Source organism: Monodelphis domestica, chromosome 6 (genome assembly GCF_027887165.1).
Source record: "Monodelphis domestica isolate mMonDom1 chromosome 6, mMonDom1.pri, whole genome shotgun sequence".
NCBI lineage: Eukaryota > Metazoa > Chordata > Mammalia > Didelphimorphia > Didelphidae > Monodelphis > Monodelphis domestica.
Window position 1 is genome coordinate 68472234 of NC_077232.1, and position 17150 is coordinate 68489383.

Here is a 17150-nt window from a genome sequence, read left to right on the forward strand (position 1 = left end):
TTCAAAATCATCATCATACCAACGTACTCACCCAAGTTGGTCCAGAGGCATTTATTCTTCCCAAAATCAATGGGGCATGGGATATCATGGGAAACTTTTGGGAAAGTTAGTATTTGAGCTAGACCTGGTAGAATGAGCATATCACTTCATGTGTCTTTCTCAAACTCTGTCATTATCTCTTTTGGTCTCTAGGTGTCTCAGTTTCTCCTCCATTAAGTGAAGAGTCCCTTTTATGTGTATCTGTTCAAAGGAGAAGGAAATGGCATGGGAAAGACCTAACTGAGGGGAAAAAATATCCATGGGCTCAGTTGAGCACCCCATTTTCTCCTCTGTCAGTGGAGAATGCTGGACCTACTCAGAAACTCTGTACCTATAATGTGGTTTCCAAAACTCCTGATTCTATTTCAGCTCTCCTTGTAGAAAACATTCCAAATTCTGGTTTTCTTTCTATGCCAATGTCAGAGTACTATCATGCTTGAGACATGCCCAGAAATGCTGCCAATGTTCCCTAGACCTGATTTGGAGCCCCAGATCATAGGTCTGGGTGAGGTTTAATACATTCTCAGTGAGACTTCTTCTACTCTTTGTGTCTGAAAGTGAGGATAATGAGATGACTCCTTGTTCCCTTCAGGAGTCACTGTGTAGAAGAAGATTCAGCTTTGGGAATATGGCAATGTATCCCTATCTCTGCCCATCTCCTTCTCTAATGATACTAGACAGATCAGACCAGAATTCTGATCCTATTCAGACATTCACTTACCATATAACCTTGAAGAAGTCACTTGCCCTTCTCCAGGCCTCAGATTCTTACTTATTTTCCTTCTCTTTGATTTTGATTCTCTCTCCTGGCCCTTACCCTCCCCTTCTCTTTTCAAACTATCATATCTTGGTTCCTCACTGAGGGGAGAGGACTTTTAAGATCAGGGTTGGAAGAAGAATCAGGCTATGTCCCAGACCATGGAAAGTGAATGAGAAGAGGCAGGTTTCTTCTCACAGGTTTAACTCTAAGTCACTATAGGAATCTTGAATAATGGATTCTCTGGGGACCCCTCTGCCCATGTCCTCAATATTTGCATCAATATTTAAATAAGGGCCTCATGGCTTCTTAATTAAACTGTCCATTGGACAATCTGTCTAAGTACCATTTCCACTGAGCTTGACTGAGATCAATAACCCTCTTTGCTCTCTGCACACTCAGCTTTGGATCTGGTCACTCAACTATCTTCCATCTTCCTCTTTGGTAGAACGAGAGAGAGAGAGAGAGAGAGAGAGAGAGAGAGAGAGAGAGAGAGAGAGAGAGAGAGAGAGAGAGAGAGAGAGAGAGAGAGGAGGAGGGAGGGAGAGAAACAGACAGATAGACAGAGACACAGAGAGAAGACGAAGCAAATAGAGACAGAGAATAGTGTGTGTGTGTGTGTGTGTGTGTGTGTGTGTGTGTGTGTGTGTGTGTGTAGGGAATGGTGATGAACTGAGAACTGATCCATAGGATAAACAGTTCCCTTACAAATACAGCCTTACCCTTGATTCTCCTACTGGCTAAGAGGATACAGAGAGGAATCCTGTTCACTCCATGCCCTTGTCCTACAACTTTCTGTACCATTAGGGTCATGATTGCTTAAAAAGATGAGAATGTAGGGGTATCACACAGGCAGTCATATCAGATGAGAAAGGCCAGACCCCTTTTTTTGGGAAGGGAGAAGACTTTGGATTGGGGAAATGCCTAGATTCTTTTTCACTTGTGAGAGGGTTCAGGTTCAATGGAACAAAAGTGTTCAATATCCAGTGGACAGGGATCAATGGGTAGAATTAAGGCTTACTGTCATTGAGAATTACTGTCTATAGTGCCAATCTCCAGAATCAATGTGACTAAGGTGGGTCAGTTAGAGATACCCATAGTTCAGTAAAATAGGTGAGTAAGAGGAACATATAGAGTCACTGAGAAAGTTTCCAGGATTAATTTTATTCTGGAGACAACAGGAGGTTTTTAGAGGCAATATAAGGGGAATTAGTATGATTAGGGAGGGGTCTTTGGAGAATTTCAAGATCAGTGTGATGTGGGGGAGTATTCAGAGTTATCAATGGAGGAGGTTTTGGGAGTCAGTGTGACTAAAGAGTAAGTGGAGAGGTTCCAGTTAGTGACAGGGGTCACAATTAGTAGAATTATTGTAGAATTTTCAAGGTAAGTTATCTGGGGGGAGAGGTCCTGGGGTGAGTATAATGGAGAAAGTCAAGGAAAATTCTGGGATCAATGGGGAAGTTCCATACAGTGAAAAGAATACTGTATTTGAAAACTGGGCACGTAAGTTTGATAGCCAGCTATCTGACTTAACTCCTTTGTGACCTTGGGCAAGTCACAACCTCTATGAGCCTCCTTTCCTCATCTGTAAAATCAAGAGATTGTTCTAAATGGTTTCTGAGGAATCTTCTACTTTTAAATCTATGAACCTAAGAGTCTATAAGCAGGGTCCAGGATCAGTGGGGAGGAGGAGAGGGATGAGGTTTAATGGACTGTCAATGTTCTCTGTTTTAAGTCACGTCTTCCCAATAAGGCGTGGATTATAAGGTCTCTGTGTTTGTGAAATAGATTTGTTTCTTAGCAAGCAGAAGGGGAATGCGGGGCGGCAAAATCACGTCTTTTGGTTAACCATCAATGCTTACTGGGATCGAGTGGGTCCCGAGATCCACTAGTACTAGTTTCATCTCTCTACAGCCCCCCTACAGGTCTTCTCCCTAGGAGAATTGTCTCCTTTGTAGCCTTGGACTGTTCAGAATGAAGGCCAAGTCGAAGGGCTGTGTATCCAAATCAAAGTGTTTACTCTAAGGCATAAGGTACTACGTTTCCTTGCCGGTTCCTCTGGGTGCCACATGCGCTAGGTTGGAAAGAGGACTGGGTGAGTTGGGAGGAGGGGAGTTAGACAGAACTAGGGTTCTTTAGGACCCAGAGTAGCGCCTCCATCAGCTGGCGAGTGCGGCTGCGCGAGCTGGGTGCCAGTGTCCGGAGACCGACCGGGCGGACTGGACGAGGACTGAGCTGCAGCGACAAAGGCAGCACCAACTCCAGCAGCAGCAGCCTAGTCGGCGGCTGCCGCCTCCCGGCTCCTGCGCCGCCCGCAGCTTCACCAGCTTAGGGACTTCCTAGGTGCGGCGCCCCCTACCACCGGCGGGGATCACTCTGTAGCCGGAGCCACCCCACGCCAAGCCCACCCGTTTGTCTCCTTTGGAGCTGCTTCAGAGGAGCGGGACCTGGAAGGACAGAAACCGAACCTGAGCCCGAGCCCCAAACAGGGACTAAACCCGGGTGCATAGCCACCTAGCCCAGCTCCGGGAGCTGTCCCTTCAGCACTGTACCTGGCAAAGAGGAGAAGCCGAACCAAAAAAAGAAACGGGGTAGCGAAGCAGAGAAGACAGGTGGAAGAGAAGGGGAAGCAGAAGAAGGAGGAGAAGAGGAGAAGAAGGAGGAAGAGAAAAGAAGGAGAAGAAGAAGAGGCGCAGAGGAGCGCAGAACGCAGAGGCGCACAGCAAGGCGGTAGCGCAGAGAGCAGTTCCCGGGGCCTCACTGTCTACAGGTTCGGGCAATTCCTCCGAGAAGCAGCACTGGGAGCCGGGTAGGCAAGCGGGCGCGCCGGAAAGGGAGTCCTAGGGAAGGAGCACCGAGCCTGTGGCTCTCTCCGCTCTCTCTCCGCTCCAAGCTGCGTCTCCAGTGGCCCGCTTTTTTCCTCGCCTGTGCCGGGGGCTGGGAGGTTGCTGGTAATTCTTCCCTCCCCCCTCCCAGAGGGAGGAACCAACGAGCCCCCGCCTTCCAGCCCCTATCTTCCCATCCTCTGGATCCCTGGATAGCGGCTCGTTCTACCCCAAACGCAGGCGCTTTGCCCTCCTGCTGTCTCCGGGCTCCCGAAGGCTCCTCGATTTTTACTTGATTATTTATTTATTTATTTATGTATTTATTCTCACACTGCCGCTGAGATGGGAGCACGAGCCCGGCCCCCACCTCCTCCTCCTCCTCTTCCCCCAGCCCGCAGCTGAGCGCCTCCTTCAGCCTCCCTCCCCACCTTCTTCCTCCTCCTCTGTAGCTGGACACCGCTACTGCCTGCACACATCTGGCAGCAAGCCCCCCCCCCCCCTCCCGCGACCCACACAGCCTCCCCAGGGCTCATTTATCGCTTTCCATCTCGCTCCAATTGATAGAGGAAGAGGTTGGAAAGGGGTGGCGGGAGGGGGGAGGGTTTTTGTATTTGGGGGACTGGGACTGTCAGAGGTGCTAGGGAGCCGGGTCGCCGCCGCAGGGTAGGGGGCGGGGCGGTGAGAAGAGAGAAGGTGTAACTGAGAAGGAGCAGCTCCTCTCCGCCTGCCCTCCTGCCGGTGCTACTCTTCGCTGCGCCCCTTCCCCAGGGGTTTGGGGAGAAAGACACAGTCCCCCACTATCCACAACAGTACCCAGCCAGCCTCTCCCATGGGTGCCCTTGACCTGCGACATGCCTAAGGGGAAGCCGCGATGGGCCAAGGCGACGACAGCGACCGCATCGTGATCAACGTGGGCGGGACGCGGCACCAGACGTACCGCAGCACCCTGCGCACCCTGCCCGGGACCCGGCTCGCTTGGCTGGCCGAGCCCGATGCCCACAGTCACTTTGACTATGATCCGCGCTCAGACGAGTTCTTTTTTGACCGGCACCCGGGCGTATTTGCGCATATCTTGAACTACTACCGGACCGGTAAGCTACACTGTCCAGCAGACGTGTGCGGACCGTTGTACGAGGAAGAGCTGGCTTTTTGGGGCATCGACGAGACGGACGTGGAGCCCTGTTGCTGGATGACCTATAGGCAGCACCGGGACGCCGAAGAAGCACTAGATAGTTTTGGTGGCGCGCCTCTGGAAAACAGCGCTGAGGAAGCAGATGGAGATGGCGCGGGTGACTCGGGAGACGGGGAGGATGAGCTGGAGATGACCAAGGGCCTGGCGCTCAGTGACTCACCCGACGGCCGCTCGGGAGGCTTCTGGCGCCGTTGGCAGCCGCGGATCTGGGCGCTCTTTGAAGACCCCTACTCATCACGCTACGCGCGGGTAAGTACCTCTTTCCCCTTCTTCCACCACCCCCTTGGGCAACAATACCACATCCCCTCCCCCACCCCCCGCCCCCAACCCTACTTTCTGGCCTTGGGCCTCTTCCCTTCCATCCTTGCTCCCTCGGAGGACACAACGTTGCCGCTGGGGGGCACTGCTGATGTTCTTTGTGAGCTCCTCAGAAGAAGATTTGGGTGTTTGGGGGTCCCCAAACTACCCCGAATGCCTCTGGCAAGCAAACGGAGAGCTCTGGATTTGGGGTGGAAGAAGACGTTCAGAAATCCAGAGAGGAGAGATCACGGAATTCTAGGTTATAGTGCTACATAAGGGATCTAAGACTGTCTAGTCCAATCTCTTCATTGTACAGATGGGAAACTGAGGTCAGAAATATTAAGTGAATTACTGAAGGTCACACAGGTAGTAAGTTGCAAAGCCTGCATTCAAACCCGTGGACTGAGTTTTGCCTCCAGTGTGTGGGCCTGTCTGCATTCCAGCTTCCGTTTGCACCTGGCAGCCCCTCTCCCTACCCTCTGAGGCAAGTGGAGAGGGTGTCGCTGCTCTGATTCAAGCTGCAGAGTATATCCCAGTTTTCCCTCCTCTCCAGCTCTGACAATAGAAAAGAGATTGGAATAGGGCTAGTTTAGAGGAAGTGGAGGGAGGTTATCGGTTGGGAGTGTTGGGGAACAGATAAATAGCCTATTAAGGAGAGGGAATGAAGGTGGGAGAGGCAGGGAGAATCCTTATAGTTAGTGAATGGCGGGACAATAAGTATCCTTCTGGCAAAAGAGAATAATGCCAAGGCCAGAGCATCCTCTCCCACCTCTGAGTTCTCACCCCAGTTCAAGGACTGGGCAAAATCTTGGTTCTTGATTTCCTCTTTCATTCACTCCTCTCACACAGAATCCCCCTAGCCCTAGCAGGAATCTCTAGCTCGTGTTGTGAGTGCAGCAGGGTTCCCTAGGGTAGCCAGAAAAGAGAGGAAAGGAAGCTGATAAATGGCAGCTTTCAGGAAGGGTTGGGAGAGGACTATATTTAACATTCCTTTCCCTATGGCCTCCAGGCTCTATGGAGACAAGAGAAACCAGGCCAGGACTGGTCCTTGGGGGAGAAACAGCTGATCATAATGGTAGGTGGGTATGTATTTAGCCAGAGAGGAGTGGGCCTTGGAGCTGCTGTCTGCCCCAGGCAGGCTAAGCCTTTATATTTGTTTAGACATTAGACTCCCCAGGACTCACTCTGCCATTTCCTTGGGCCACAGAGCCTCCCACTGCGGCTGAGCTGTGGGGAGAGTCCCTCCCTTTCTCCATGGAGGGAGGGAGGAGGTTACTTCTACTGAATCTAAATAAAAAAATCACAGGGTATTTGATGAAAAGGATCTTACAAATCTTCTAATCCACAAATCCCCAGATTTTACAAATTAAGAAACTGAGGCTACTAATAGAAATGAAAATGGCTTTCCCAAGGTCACACAGTAAGCATGTGGCAAAACCTGGACTAGAATCCAGGTCCCCTGATAACCACTCTAGCCCTCCACTGCCTCCCTGAGAAAGTCCTGGTTGCCTTCTGTTGTCCTTAGGACTACTGAGCAGGTGTCTGTAGAGGGTTTCCCTCTAGGAAGCAGTGACCTTGGCAAGAGGGGTTATATAACCAGAAAGGACTTGATTGGGTGCTGAAAGGGCTGGTGGGGAGGCTGCAGGGGACAGACATAGAAGCAGGTTTCATGGGTGACCCAATGGGGAGGGCATTGGCTCAGTGGTCTATAGCCTCTGGTAGACCTGTTGGGTTGAGAAACCTGAGACTGACCTTGGGAAAATGTCATCTTTTCCTGCTTTGGGCTCTACTTTAGAAAGTCTGATCTTTTCTCCTTAGGGCTGTTTTTTGAGTTCCAGGAGTTCTTAAGAGGTTGGTCCCTCTCCCTCCAAACCCCCTTTCTCTGACAGAATTTTAGAACCAATATTTTAATGGCTCAAGTCATAGGACAGGTGGAGGTCACTAAGGTAATGGATCTCTCTGCCTCCAGGCCATACTTCCCAGTATATCCATACTGTCTCATTTGCAAATCAATGAATCTCACTCCAGTTCCCTCTTCTATTCACCTATACTATGTGTGGATGTACAGATAAGGGCAGGGTGTGTGTGGAGTAAGTGATCCTTCATTGGAGGCTGAGAAACTGGGAGTTAGGGGAGCAATGGAGTACATCCCTGATCCTCAATATTACTGAACCTTTCATTGAGACATTTTTGCAGAGTACTAAGTTTTACTTTAAGCTGTCCTTTTTGAAGGCAACTGAGAAATGAAGAATGGAAGCCTGGGAGCAAGGGCTAGGAAGGTGAAGAGAATGTTCTGAAATAGTCTAATTGTTTTTAAAAGATAGAAATGTACTCTGACTCCAGCACCCACTCTAACCCTCTTACAGACCTTGGATTGTCTGAATTGGGAGGGACCTTAGAGGAACACATAGAATGTGAGAACTAGAAATGAATGTCTGAGTTGTGGAGGACCTTAGATACCATTTAGTTCAACTCACTTTTTTTTTAATTAAAAAAAAAAAACAAAAACAACAACAACTCTTACTCTGTCTTAGTTTCAATTCTAAGACTTGAGCAGCAAAAGAAAGGCAAATGGGGTTAAGTGACTTGCCCAGGGCCACAGAGCAAGGAAGTATGTGAGACCAGATTTGAGCCTTGGTTTCACAACTCCGAAGTCTGGCACTTTATTCACTGTGCTATCCCTTCAACTCACTTTACAGATAAAGAACCCAGGAAGGGCTGCAGTTTTATTTTATTATCTTACCTCTAAAGAACAATATTTTGACTACAGTAGTAACCAAATTGGGTAGGTCTCTCAGATTCAGGCCCATAAATGGAAGGAGAGGACCATTGGTTTATAACTGAGCATGAAGAAACCATGATCCCTTGGGGTGAGTGGCAGAGGATGGAAATTTTGGCTCATGGCAGTGACCCCATATAAGAAAGTATCACTCACCCACCTGATTCTCATTCTACCCTCTTCTCCTGTCATGAGGCTGTGGTACAGTGGAAAGAAGGCTGAACTTGGAGGCACAGAACTGAAGTTCACATCTTGGCTCTGCCACTTAGTTACTAGCTAAGTGACTTTGCACAACTCACTTCTCTTCTTTGGACTTCAATTTCCTCATCTGTAAAATGAGAGAGTTACACTAGATCAACTCTGTTTCCTCTTACCTCCAGTTCTGTGCTCTTATAATCTTCTGTATGCATTTTTCTGGTCTTTGAACCCAACCCACTGCCTCTGTCCAATTCTCTCATTGCTGTCTTTTACAAAAGATCTTAGAATCACGGAATGTCAGAACTGGGAAAGACTGGCGAGGTCCTTTACTTCGTTGTATAGAGAGGTCATGAGCTAGGAAACCTATCTAATGCCAGTGAGTAAGTGACAGAGCCAAGATTTGAACCCAAATGGCCTAATTCCCAAGTAGAGTTGTTTTTGCTACACACCATGCTTCCCCTCTGTAGTTCATTCAGACTAAGGTATTCTTTGTTCTTTCTGTCATATGTATTTTTCTCTGGATTCTTGAATGGTGAGATTTAGCTGTGGCTAAGTTTCTTCCTACTATAATGTGTGTGTGTGTGTGTGTGTGTGTGTGTGTGTGTGTGTGTGCTGTGTTCACAAATTTATGTTTCAGTATGAAAGATAAGGTTTGATCATATTCTGTAGCCCTATTTGCCAGCCTATTTGCTGGAATTTGGAATGGTCATGTTTACTGTCCCTATTCATTTTCTTAGCCTGAAGAAACTTCCCTCCATGTGTGTGCATGGGCACATACCAAACACACATAATCTCCCCTCCTACCCATCATGGGCTGGGTGGTTGGTGATTAGGCACCATCTGTACATGCCCTACCCTGCTACCATTCCCTGGAAACCCTACAATTTTCTACTGAAGTGTGCATTTGGTTTTGGTTAGAAAAGAATACAAAAATTCTGGAGTAGAGGTATGTGGTAGGGTGAATGGATTTGTTAAGATTGCAAGCTCTGGAATCTAGGCTTTTGACTAACAGCCATCCAGGGCAATTATGACCCACCCATCACTCAGCCATCTTTACTCATTTTGCTTTGGTTGTAAGATTTCAGAGATGGAAAGGATTGTAGAACTACTTAGTCAAATATCTTTATTTTATAGTTCAAATAAAATATTAACAAGCAATTATTATATGAAGCCACTGTGCTGGGTGTTGAGGATACAAAGACAAAAATAAAACAGTACTCATCTTCAAGGGAATCATATTCTATTGGGCAGGGAGATGTGCACATATAAGTATAAAATATATATATATATATAATGGAGGGCATTAGCAGCTGAGAGAATCAGGATAGGTCTCACATAGAAGAAAATTGGGGATTCTAAGAGACAAAGATGAGTGGGGAGTGTGTTCCAAGTATGAGGCATAACTTAGGCAAAATATAGAGATGAGAGATGGAATATCTTGTGTGAGGATTGTATAGGGAAAGGAATTAATAGGTAATTAGTTTACATTTCAGAAAGGATAAGTGACTTGCTTAAGGTTACATAGGCAGAACCTGTAGTTTGAAATTAGATCTATGGATTTCAAGTCCATTCGTGTTTCACAAAGGTTCTAGGTTCTACCTGATGCAGGAGATATGTCCTTTACTTTCACTGAGCTCCATCACTGTCCAGCTGGACCAACAAAACTCAAATGTAGAAGTTAGTCAAGTTCAGAATTGAGTGACCCAGACTCGAAGGATTTAGGTACCTAGAGGAAGAAGAGATGACTAGGGGTCGGGACAGGTAGGAATAAATTGTTCTCTAGGGAGATGGAACTTGATCCAGACTTTGAAGGATGGGAAGGATTTGTATGTCAAGAAGAAAAAGAGGAAGGCAGCTTAAGCTGGAGATAATGGTAGAAAGTAGGAGCAAAATTTGAGATTGGAATGATCATGATTTGTTTTGGGGACAAAGAAGAGAGTAGTTGTTGGGGTATAGTGGCAGAAAAGTTTGGATAGAAAGGTTGGGGGGCCATATTGCCAATAGTCTGAAATTCTAGACTCAATGGGTTTAGATATAATGAGCTATTGTCAGCTTCTGAGCAGGAAGATATAGGAAATAAGTTGTCACTAACTTAAATGGTACTTAGAAATCATGGAACCCAATGTCCTTGTTTTACAGAGAAGCATAAAAAGAAGAAATTACTTGCCCAAAGTCAACCAGCTAGTTACTGGCAAGATTAGAATCTGTCACTTTTCTCTCTCTATACCACTTAAGGGAGTTTATTCCAGAAGCTTGTACAGGCTGATTGGAGGGGAAGTGATTGAGTCAAAGAGATAGGTCAGAAGGTTTTCCAAAGAAATCTAGGCATGAAGTGAGGGTTCCCTCAAACCCATGAAATGTAATTCTCTTAGCATTCCAATCATCCAGATCCCCAAATCACAACCATTCAGATCCCAAGATTTTGACCACTCAGATCCTAGGATCCCAGACCTAGCAATCCATGGATCCATGGTTGCCTCAAACCCAGATCTTAAGACAGTAAGAATCCAGGATCAGGTCTACACAGATGGCAGAATCCATTCCACTGATAAAATTCTTCTTGGATCTGAATAGATTCTTGCTATCTGCTCAGACTAGCATAATTGACTAATAGACTCAATTTTTTTTTATCGCCCCAGGCCAGGTGAGGATTGGGGCAAAGATGGTAGGACACTAGGTAGCTGAATGGTTTATGTGGGCAAGCCTTCCAGGAACCTGTGATCCTTTGGACAGTAAACAACAGCCTCTTTTGTTATTGTACAGAAAGCATTAGCTGTAAGCCTTGGGGGAGAGGGCCACAGCTCAGTCTGGAACTCAGGGAGGGGCCATACAATTTCCAAGGCAGGCATGGGGAGTTCTGGGGAATGGAAGTAGCAAAAGCACACAGTCATCATTTCTAGAATAATTTGGAGATTCCTTAGGCAGCTGGCTCGAGATGAATGATTTCTCTCCTGTCAGGGGTGATTTATAGTGGGCTGCAGAGTGCCCCCAGCATCAGTCACACTGTACAAATTATGAATCTGTCTCAGTCCCCAACTGCCTGGATACATACTCACCCTATATAGGGAGTGAATGATTCCAGATTCTGAGGAAGAGCGTTGCACTGACCCACTATTGTCCTGATACCAAGTTTAAATCTCCACTGAGCATAGATTGGGCCTGGTTGAGGGTAAGGTGGGGGAGGGGGAGGAGAGAGAGGATGGGGCAACAGGCATGACCCAAAAGAAACAATAATGTCTACTTTTCTAACAGCATAGTCTGCACAGACCTAGTGTTGATAGAAGAGGTGAATCCATAGTCTCTGGAGAAAGGAGGGAAAAAGGGATTTAGAATGAGGAGGGTATTCCAGAAGAAGAAGGGATACCTAAGCATAAGAAGGGGTGCTGAGGGGAAAAAAAGGTTTCCTGGGGTATGGAGGTGGATCCATAGAAATGGGAAGTATTTGATGTGATGGAAGACTTATAGGATAAGGGAAGGATCTTAGTCCCAGAGTCTGGCTAGGAACTTGAAGCCTGGATGATCATTCAGCTTGGCGGGATTGAGGCACAGGACCCAGAAAAATCTGAGACTGAAGTGGGACAGAGATTGATGCCTAGGAGGCCCCAGTAGGTACGTCTATCTGCTTTCAATTCTTTCCCTAACATTCTCCAATTATGATATAAGCTCATTTGAAGTAGGCTAATTCATTCTTTGTACTTATATCCCCAACACCTAGCACAGTGCCTGGCACATAGTCATCCCTTCACTTGTTAATTAATATATTGAAGGGAGCAAGAGCCCTAGCCTTAAGTACCTAGGAGCTGCTGAGTGTCTGAAATCTGGAAATGATTTCTTTGTCCTTCCTGTGTCCCTTCCTTGATTTTGTCTTCTTTGACCTTGCAAGACTACTTGTAGATAGGAACCCAGGAGCAACAGGGCTTAGAAAGCCTGAATCAAAAGGGCAGGACCCTTTTTGATGTTCAAACAAGTCTTTCTTGCTTAAAGTCTTAGCTCCTTGAATTTGCTGTTCATGGCCTGGGATCATCTGCTAGTCCATTTCTAAACTTTGATTTGAGTTCATCCTTTGATGTGAGGCTCTTGATCAGGGGCAGGTCATTTCCATCAATTGGAAAGTCATCTCCACCTTCCCCACTTCCACACAGTGGAATGGGCTTTGAACTTTTAACACTTCCATACTCCTCCCTCATATAGCCTCAGTCATGGGACTCTGTATCTCTACTTATTTCTTTCTTCTTCATAGACTCATAGATTTCAAGCTGGAATGGACTTCAGAGATGTAGAGTCTAACTCTGTCATCTTACAGATGACAAAATCAAGACATGGAAATAAGTGACTCATTCAGGTTTATGTGACTAATAAATGTCTGAGGTGGGATTTGAACCTGACTCTTTGACTTCAAGTCTAGTGCTTTATCCATTGTCTCTTCCTCTCTTCTTCCTCTAACCTTCTCTCATCTGTCAGTCTTTTTTCTTTGCATCTCTTCTTTGTTTCTGCTTTGCTATCTCTATGGGTCTCTACTTCTTTCTCTATACCTCTGTAGCTATCTCAGGTTTCTCTTTATCTCATATCTTTCTTTTGAACTTCCTTTGAAGTTTCCCTTTCAGGAAGGGTGGAAGGGAGGTCTCAATTCACTCTCGGACTTTCCTGATGGTCATCAGTCAGAAACCTGGACCCAAGGTCACCAGCTAGATTTTATTGTTTTTTTTTTTTCATGGCCCAGGCTGAACTTGAGTACTTAATGAGTCTTGGGCCTCTCCCTAGCCTGAGTGGGCTATGGCAAAAAGTAGAGCCAGGTTGCTGAGCCTGGTTGGGGAAGAGGGGCTCCTGAATGAGAGTGCTTTGGCACCAAACAATCTGAGGTCTCTATTAGGAACTATGTGGCCAGGGAAGCTTGGGCTTATAAAGGAGTGGTCAAAGAGGGACTCCATGGATGATCAAGATGCAGGCCTCATGAGAACACACATCAGAATATTCAACTTCCCCTTCTCCATCAAGTTCCTTTCTCACCCTGGGGTAATGCGTACCTCCATGCTCCTAGCCCTTTCATCTCACTCATCTCTCAGTCCCCTATTTCTTACTGTTCCTCTGTGGGCTAATAGAAACATCCTCTCAGTTTTTCTTTATCTCAGAGTCCATCTCTTGAGGCTCAGTAATCCAGATATGAACCACAGCACCTGATTTGGATCAGATTGGCCAGTGAGGGTACTAGTGGGCAGTGTGTCCTCATTGCAGTGTGAGTGTGACCTCTGTGTATTGCAGCATCTTTGCAGTGGTCCTGTCTGCAGTCTATGATCTCTGCAGTACTTCTTCTTGCAGTGGCCCTTCTTTGCAGTATATTCTTTCTACAATGTCCCCCTCTGTTGTGCCCATGTTCAATGGTGCTTCTCTGTAGAGAACATTTTCTGCAGCACACAGAATACTGTCTGCAGTGCTCCTCCTTGTTATGGCCTTTCTCTGCAGTGAACACTTTCTGCAGTGCCCCCTCTGCAATGCATACATTTTCCAGTGCCCTTCTCTATAGAGAACTGAGCATTTTCTGCAGTATAATCTCCACAGGGCCCCTCTTTGCATGGACACTTCTCTGAAATGTGCACTCTGATATAAATGTAATCTCAACCCTGTGAGGCTGACAGTGAAAAGTATTTTCTCCCTTTTACAGATTGGGAGACTGAGGTTCTTTGATGTTTTAATTCTATGACTTCTCAACAGGTTGCCCTCTTCATAATAAATATAATAATCCTATAGGGTTGGTGCTGTAAGTATTTTCTCTATTTATCAGATGGGAAAACTGAACCAGTGGAGTTATTTTCTTAATTGTGCACTGTGTCTGCAGGGTCCCTCCTCTGGAGGGAGCTGCCCAGTTAGTGAAGTGACTCCTTTCCAAGGTGAACCATCTCTGCATTTTCCCTTTCCTTGCAGTGATCCTTCTCTGCAATGCACCCTTTCTGCAGTAAAAATAATAGCTTCATGAGGTTGTTAGCATGTTTATTCCACCCATTTTACAGGTAGGGAAACTAGGGTCTGTAGCGAGTATTTCATGAATCTAGCCTTCTTAGTGATAAACAAATTCACTTACATTCATTTATTACTTCCAGGTCTAGAAAGCACACTGTTCACAATGATTCCATGAGCAAGTGAGTTAGTTAGCCACCAGTGTAAGTGTTTTCCTCTTTCCCAGATGAGGTGCTTAAAGCTCAGTCGGGTATTTCTCTGCAGTGCCCCCTCCCAGGAGCATCTTCTCTGCAGTGTACTTTCTACAGAGGGCTTCTCACTGCAGTTCCATCTCTCTGCAGGGCTCTCTGTCTTCTGGTTTTTCTTTTATCCCCACAGAGCTTTGCACCAGTTACTTGCTTGTTATTTTCCTTGATGACAATGGCAAACCTGGTTATCCCTCGAGCAATGTAGAAACAAGGAGCTGAGTCCCAACACTTGCCAGTCTAGATGAGGCAGAAAATACCTGGTAGCAGAGGTCCTTGAAAGAGCTGTTTGTAGTTATCTGTAGCAGTGTTGGCTCAATAATCTGAATGTCTTCATGAGAAAGCTCTAGGAACCAACATTTCTGTTGCTTATCTTGGAGCAAGATAGGGGTTAATAAAGTGCTCTGGGCTGCCCAATTTCAGCTATAAAGATTGAGCCAACCTCCCCTTTCTGACCCCAGATCAGAGAAACTTTCCACCTAGGGGCCAAGATGTGGTTATCAAAGAGGAAGGAATCTAAAACTTATTGGTGGTCAAGGGACCTAGGTTTAGATTCTGACTGCTACTCTCACACTATGTTGAGAAAGCCATTTGTTCTTTCTAAACCTTAATATCCTTAAATGCCCAAATGAGGGAATAAAGACAATAGGATCTTAGAATTAGAAAGGATGATTGATGGCATGTGGTCCTTGCCAGGCAACTATTCAGTTCCTACTTTAAAACCTCTAGGAATGGGAAGCTCACTACTCCATGAGACAGCCATTCCATTGTTGGACTGCTGATTGTTACAGCATCCTTCTTTATGAAGAGCAGAAACCTGTCTCTGTTCACTAGGGATGAACTCAATAATTTCTAAGGTCCTTCTTGCTCTAATCATCTATAATTTCTTGGAACCTCATACTCTTCTCTGGGACTTGGGTAGGAGGGGCATAAGTCACTGATGGAGGAAGGAAAGGGGAAGTTGGCTGCTGGCCATGTTTCCCTACCCATGGAAAGTATTCTCAAGCTGTTGAGGGGGGTGGGGTGGTTGGGAAGTAGTAGCAACTCCAGCAGCAGTAGCAGTAGCAGAGATCAACGGAGTAACATTTCAAAATAGACCGGAAGATTGAGCTCAACCTCTTGGGGACCCCTGAATGTAATGGGAGTCAAGGCTGAAAATGAAATTAGATTAAAGAAGACTTTGTCTGCAAGAACTCCTGGATGACAGATCCATTATGGTTTATTAAGGGATGTTTAGGTTCAAAGAAATGTTGATTTAGAACTTGCAGTAACCTTAGAGATCATCAGTGCCAACTCCTTCATTTTACAGATGAGGAAACTGAAGACCAAAGAGGTTACATTGACTTTCTCAAAGTCATTCAGGGAACAAAAAACTGAGATTCATATGTAAGATTTCTGGTCTCACATCCAGTGATCTTTTGTGGATGGCCATTCCAGTACCCCCGCAAAATGCTTGGTGCCTCTAAAATAGAAGTCACATGAAGGTTTTTGTTATGGGTGTTACATTGCTGGTTGTTCTTAAGAAACTTTTTGGATTATCTGGGAATTTTGATTATCTGTGCTCTCCTTGTTAGTAGGAAGAAGCAGGTGTTGACCATGGGAGGTAACAAGGGAGCTGGTTAGGTCCAGGGATCTCCTGGGCATCCCATGACAGCTGAATATAGCACCTTGTATCTATTTAGAGACTGGTCTCATGACAGGGGCATTCCCAGGGGACAGAAAGGACAGGAATCCTCTGGTCAGTGAGGCTTTGGCTCCTTGCCCCTGGCTGTTCTTCTCTCTGGGAGCAGAGGGGACTGGCCTTAGCAGCCTCTGATCAGGGAGAGGGTTTCCCTAGTTTGTTAAAGAGAGACAGAAAGAAAAACAGAGGCAGAGAGACAGAAACAGAGACAGAAAAAGGAAAAAATGTCTTTTTCAAGAATTTATAGTCACACCTGTCTTGAAGGAAAGTACTTTGTTTCTTCGTTATAAAAGAGAAGAGGACACCTTGCAGGAGTTCCTTTGCTTCCCTCTGCCTCATAACCTTCTACTTCCGGGAATCTTGTTTCCAAGGGTGTTGGAGTAAACAGTAGCACAGCACAGTGAAAATGGTCAGTGACAAGGGCCCTTGGTATTCAAAGACTGTGCTCTGGAGCCAGGACTCATGTGTCATCACCCCTCCCCTCCCTGAGGATAGAACAGCTGGTCTTGAAGCGTGGAGTGGTCCCACAAAAATCAAGCCTGCCCTGACCCAAACTCCATCTTCCTTCCCTGCATCCCCAGATGATTTCCTGGAGAATTAAGAGAGTATTTGTGGGGAAAAGAGCTAAAATAAGGGAAGTCAATTCCTTCTCACAGGGAGTATTTGAAGAGGAGCTGAATTATTAACGTTGGCATAGGGGAAAGAGTATTGACTCTGGAGTCATAAGATTTAGATTTATGTCTTGCCGCTGATGTTTATTAATTCTGTGACCTTAGACAAGATACTCAACCTCTGTGAGCCTCAGTTTCCTCATATAAAATGAAGGGGTTGGACTAAATTAATGCTGAAGCCCCTTTCCAATTAGGAACAATGATTTGTTTTAACTTAAATTTGTTTTAACCTTAAATCCTAACCTCTAAACTTATTGTACCTGAGAGGTTATTTAGACCAACCCCCTCAATGAATACAAGAAAACACTGAGGCCCTGAGGAGAAGAGACTTCCTCAAAATCACATAGCAAGTGAATAGTGGAGTCAGGCCCAGAATTGAGGTCTTTTGATGCCCAGGCTGGAGTTCTTTGCATTACACAATGCCATCTCCCAGAAAGCAGTTTTCCAAACACACTGGCTGCCCCCTGTCCTGTCTGCATCACCCTGGTGCCCAGATGTCTGGGGTGGCCAG

General features: G+C 46.1%; 1 protein-coding gene across 1 annotated transcript in view; it reads left to right on the plus strand.

The window, feature by feature from the left end:
* The first annotated feature begins 2608 nt into the window (after positions 1-2608).
* The window catches only part of KCNC1 (potassium voltage-gated channel subfamily C member 1), a 79867-nt gene continuing 65325 nt past the window's right edge, over positions 2609-17150 (plus strand). The window contains exon 1 of the mRNA XM_001366617.3: positions 2609-5062. Coding sequence (XP_001366654.1) covers positions 4493-5062 — 570 coding nt within the window. The 5' untranslated portion in view covers positions 2609-4492. The remainder of the gene's footprint in view (positions 5063-17150) is intronic.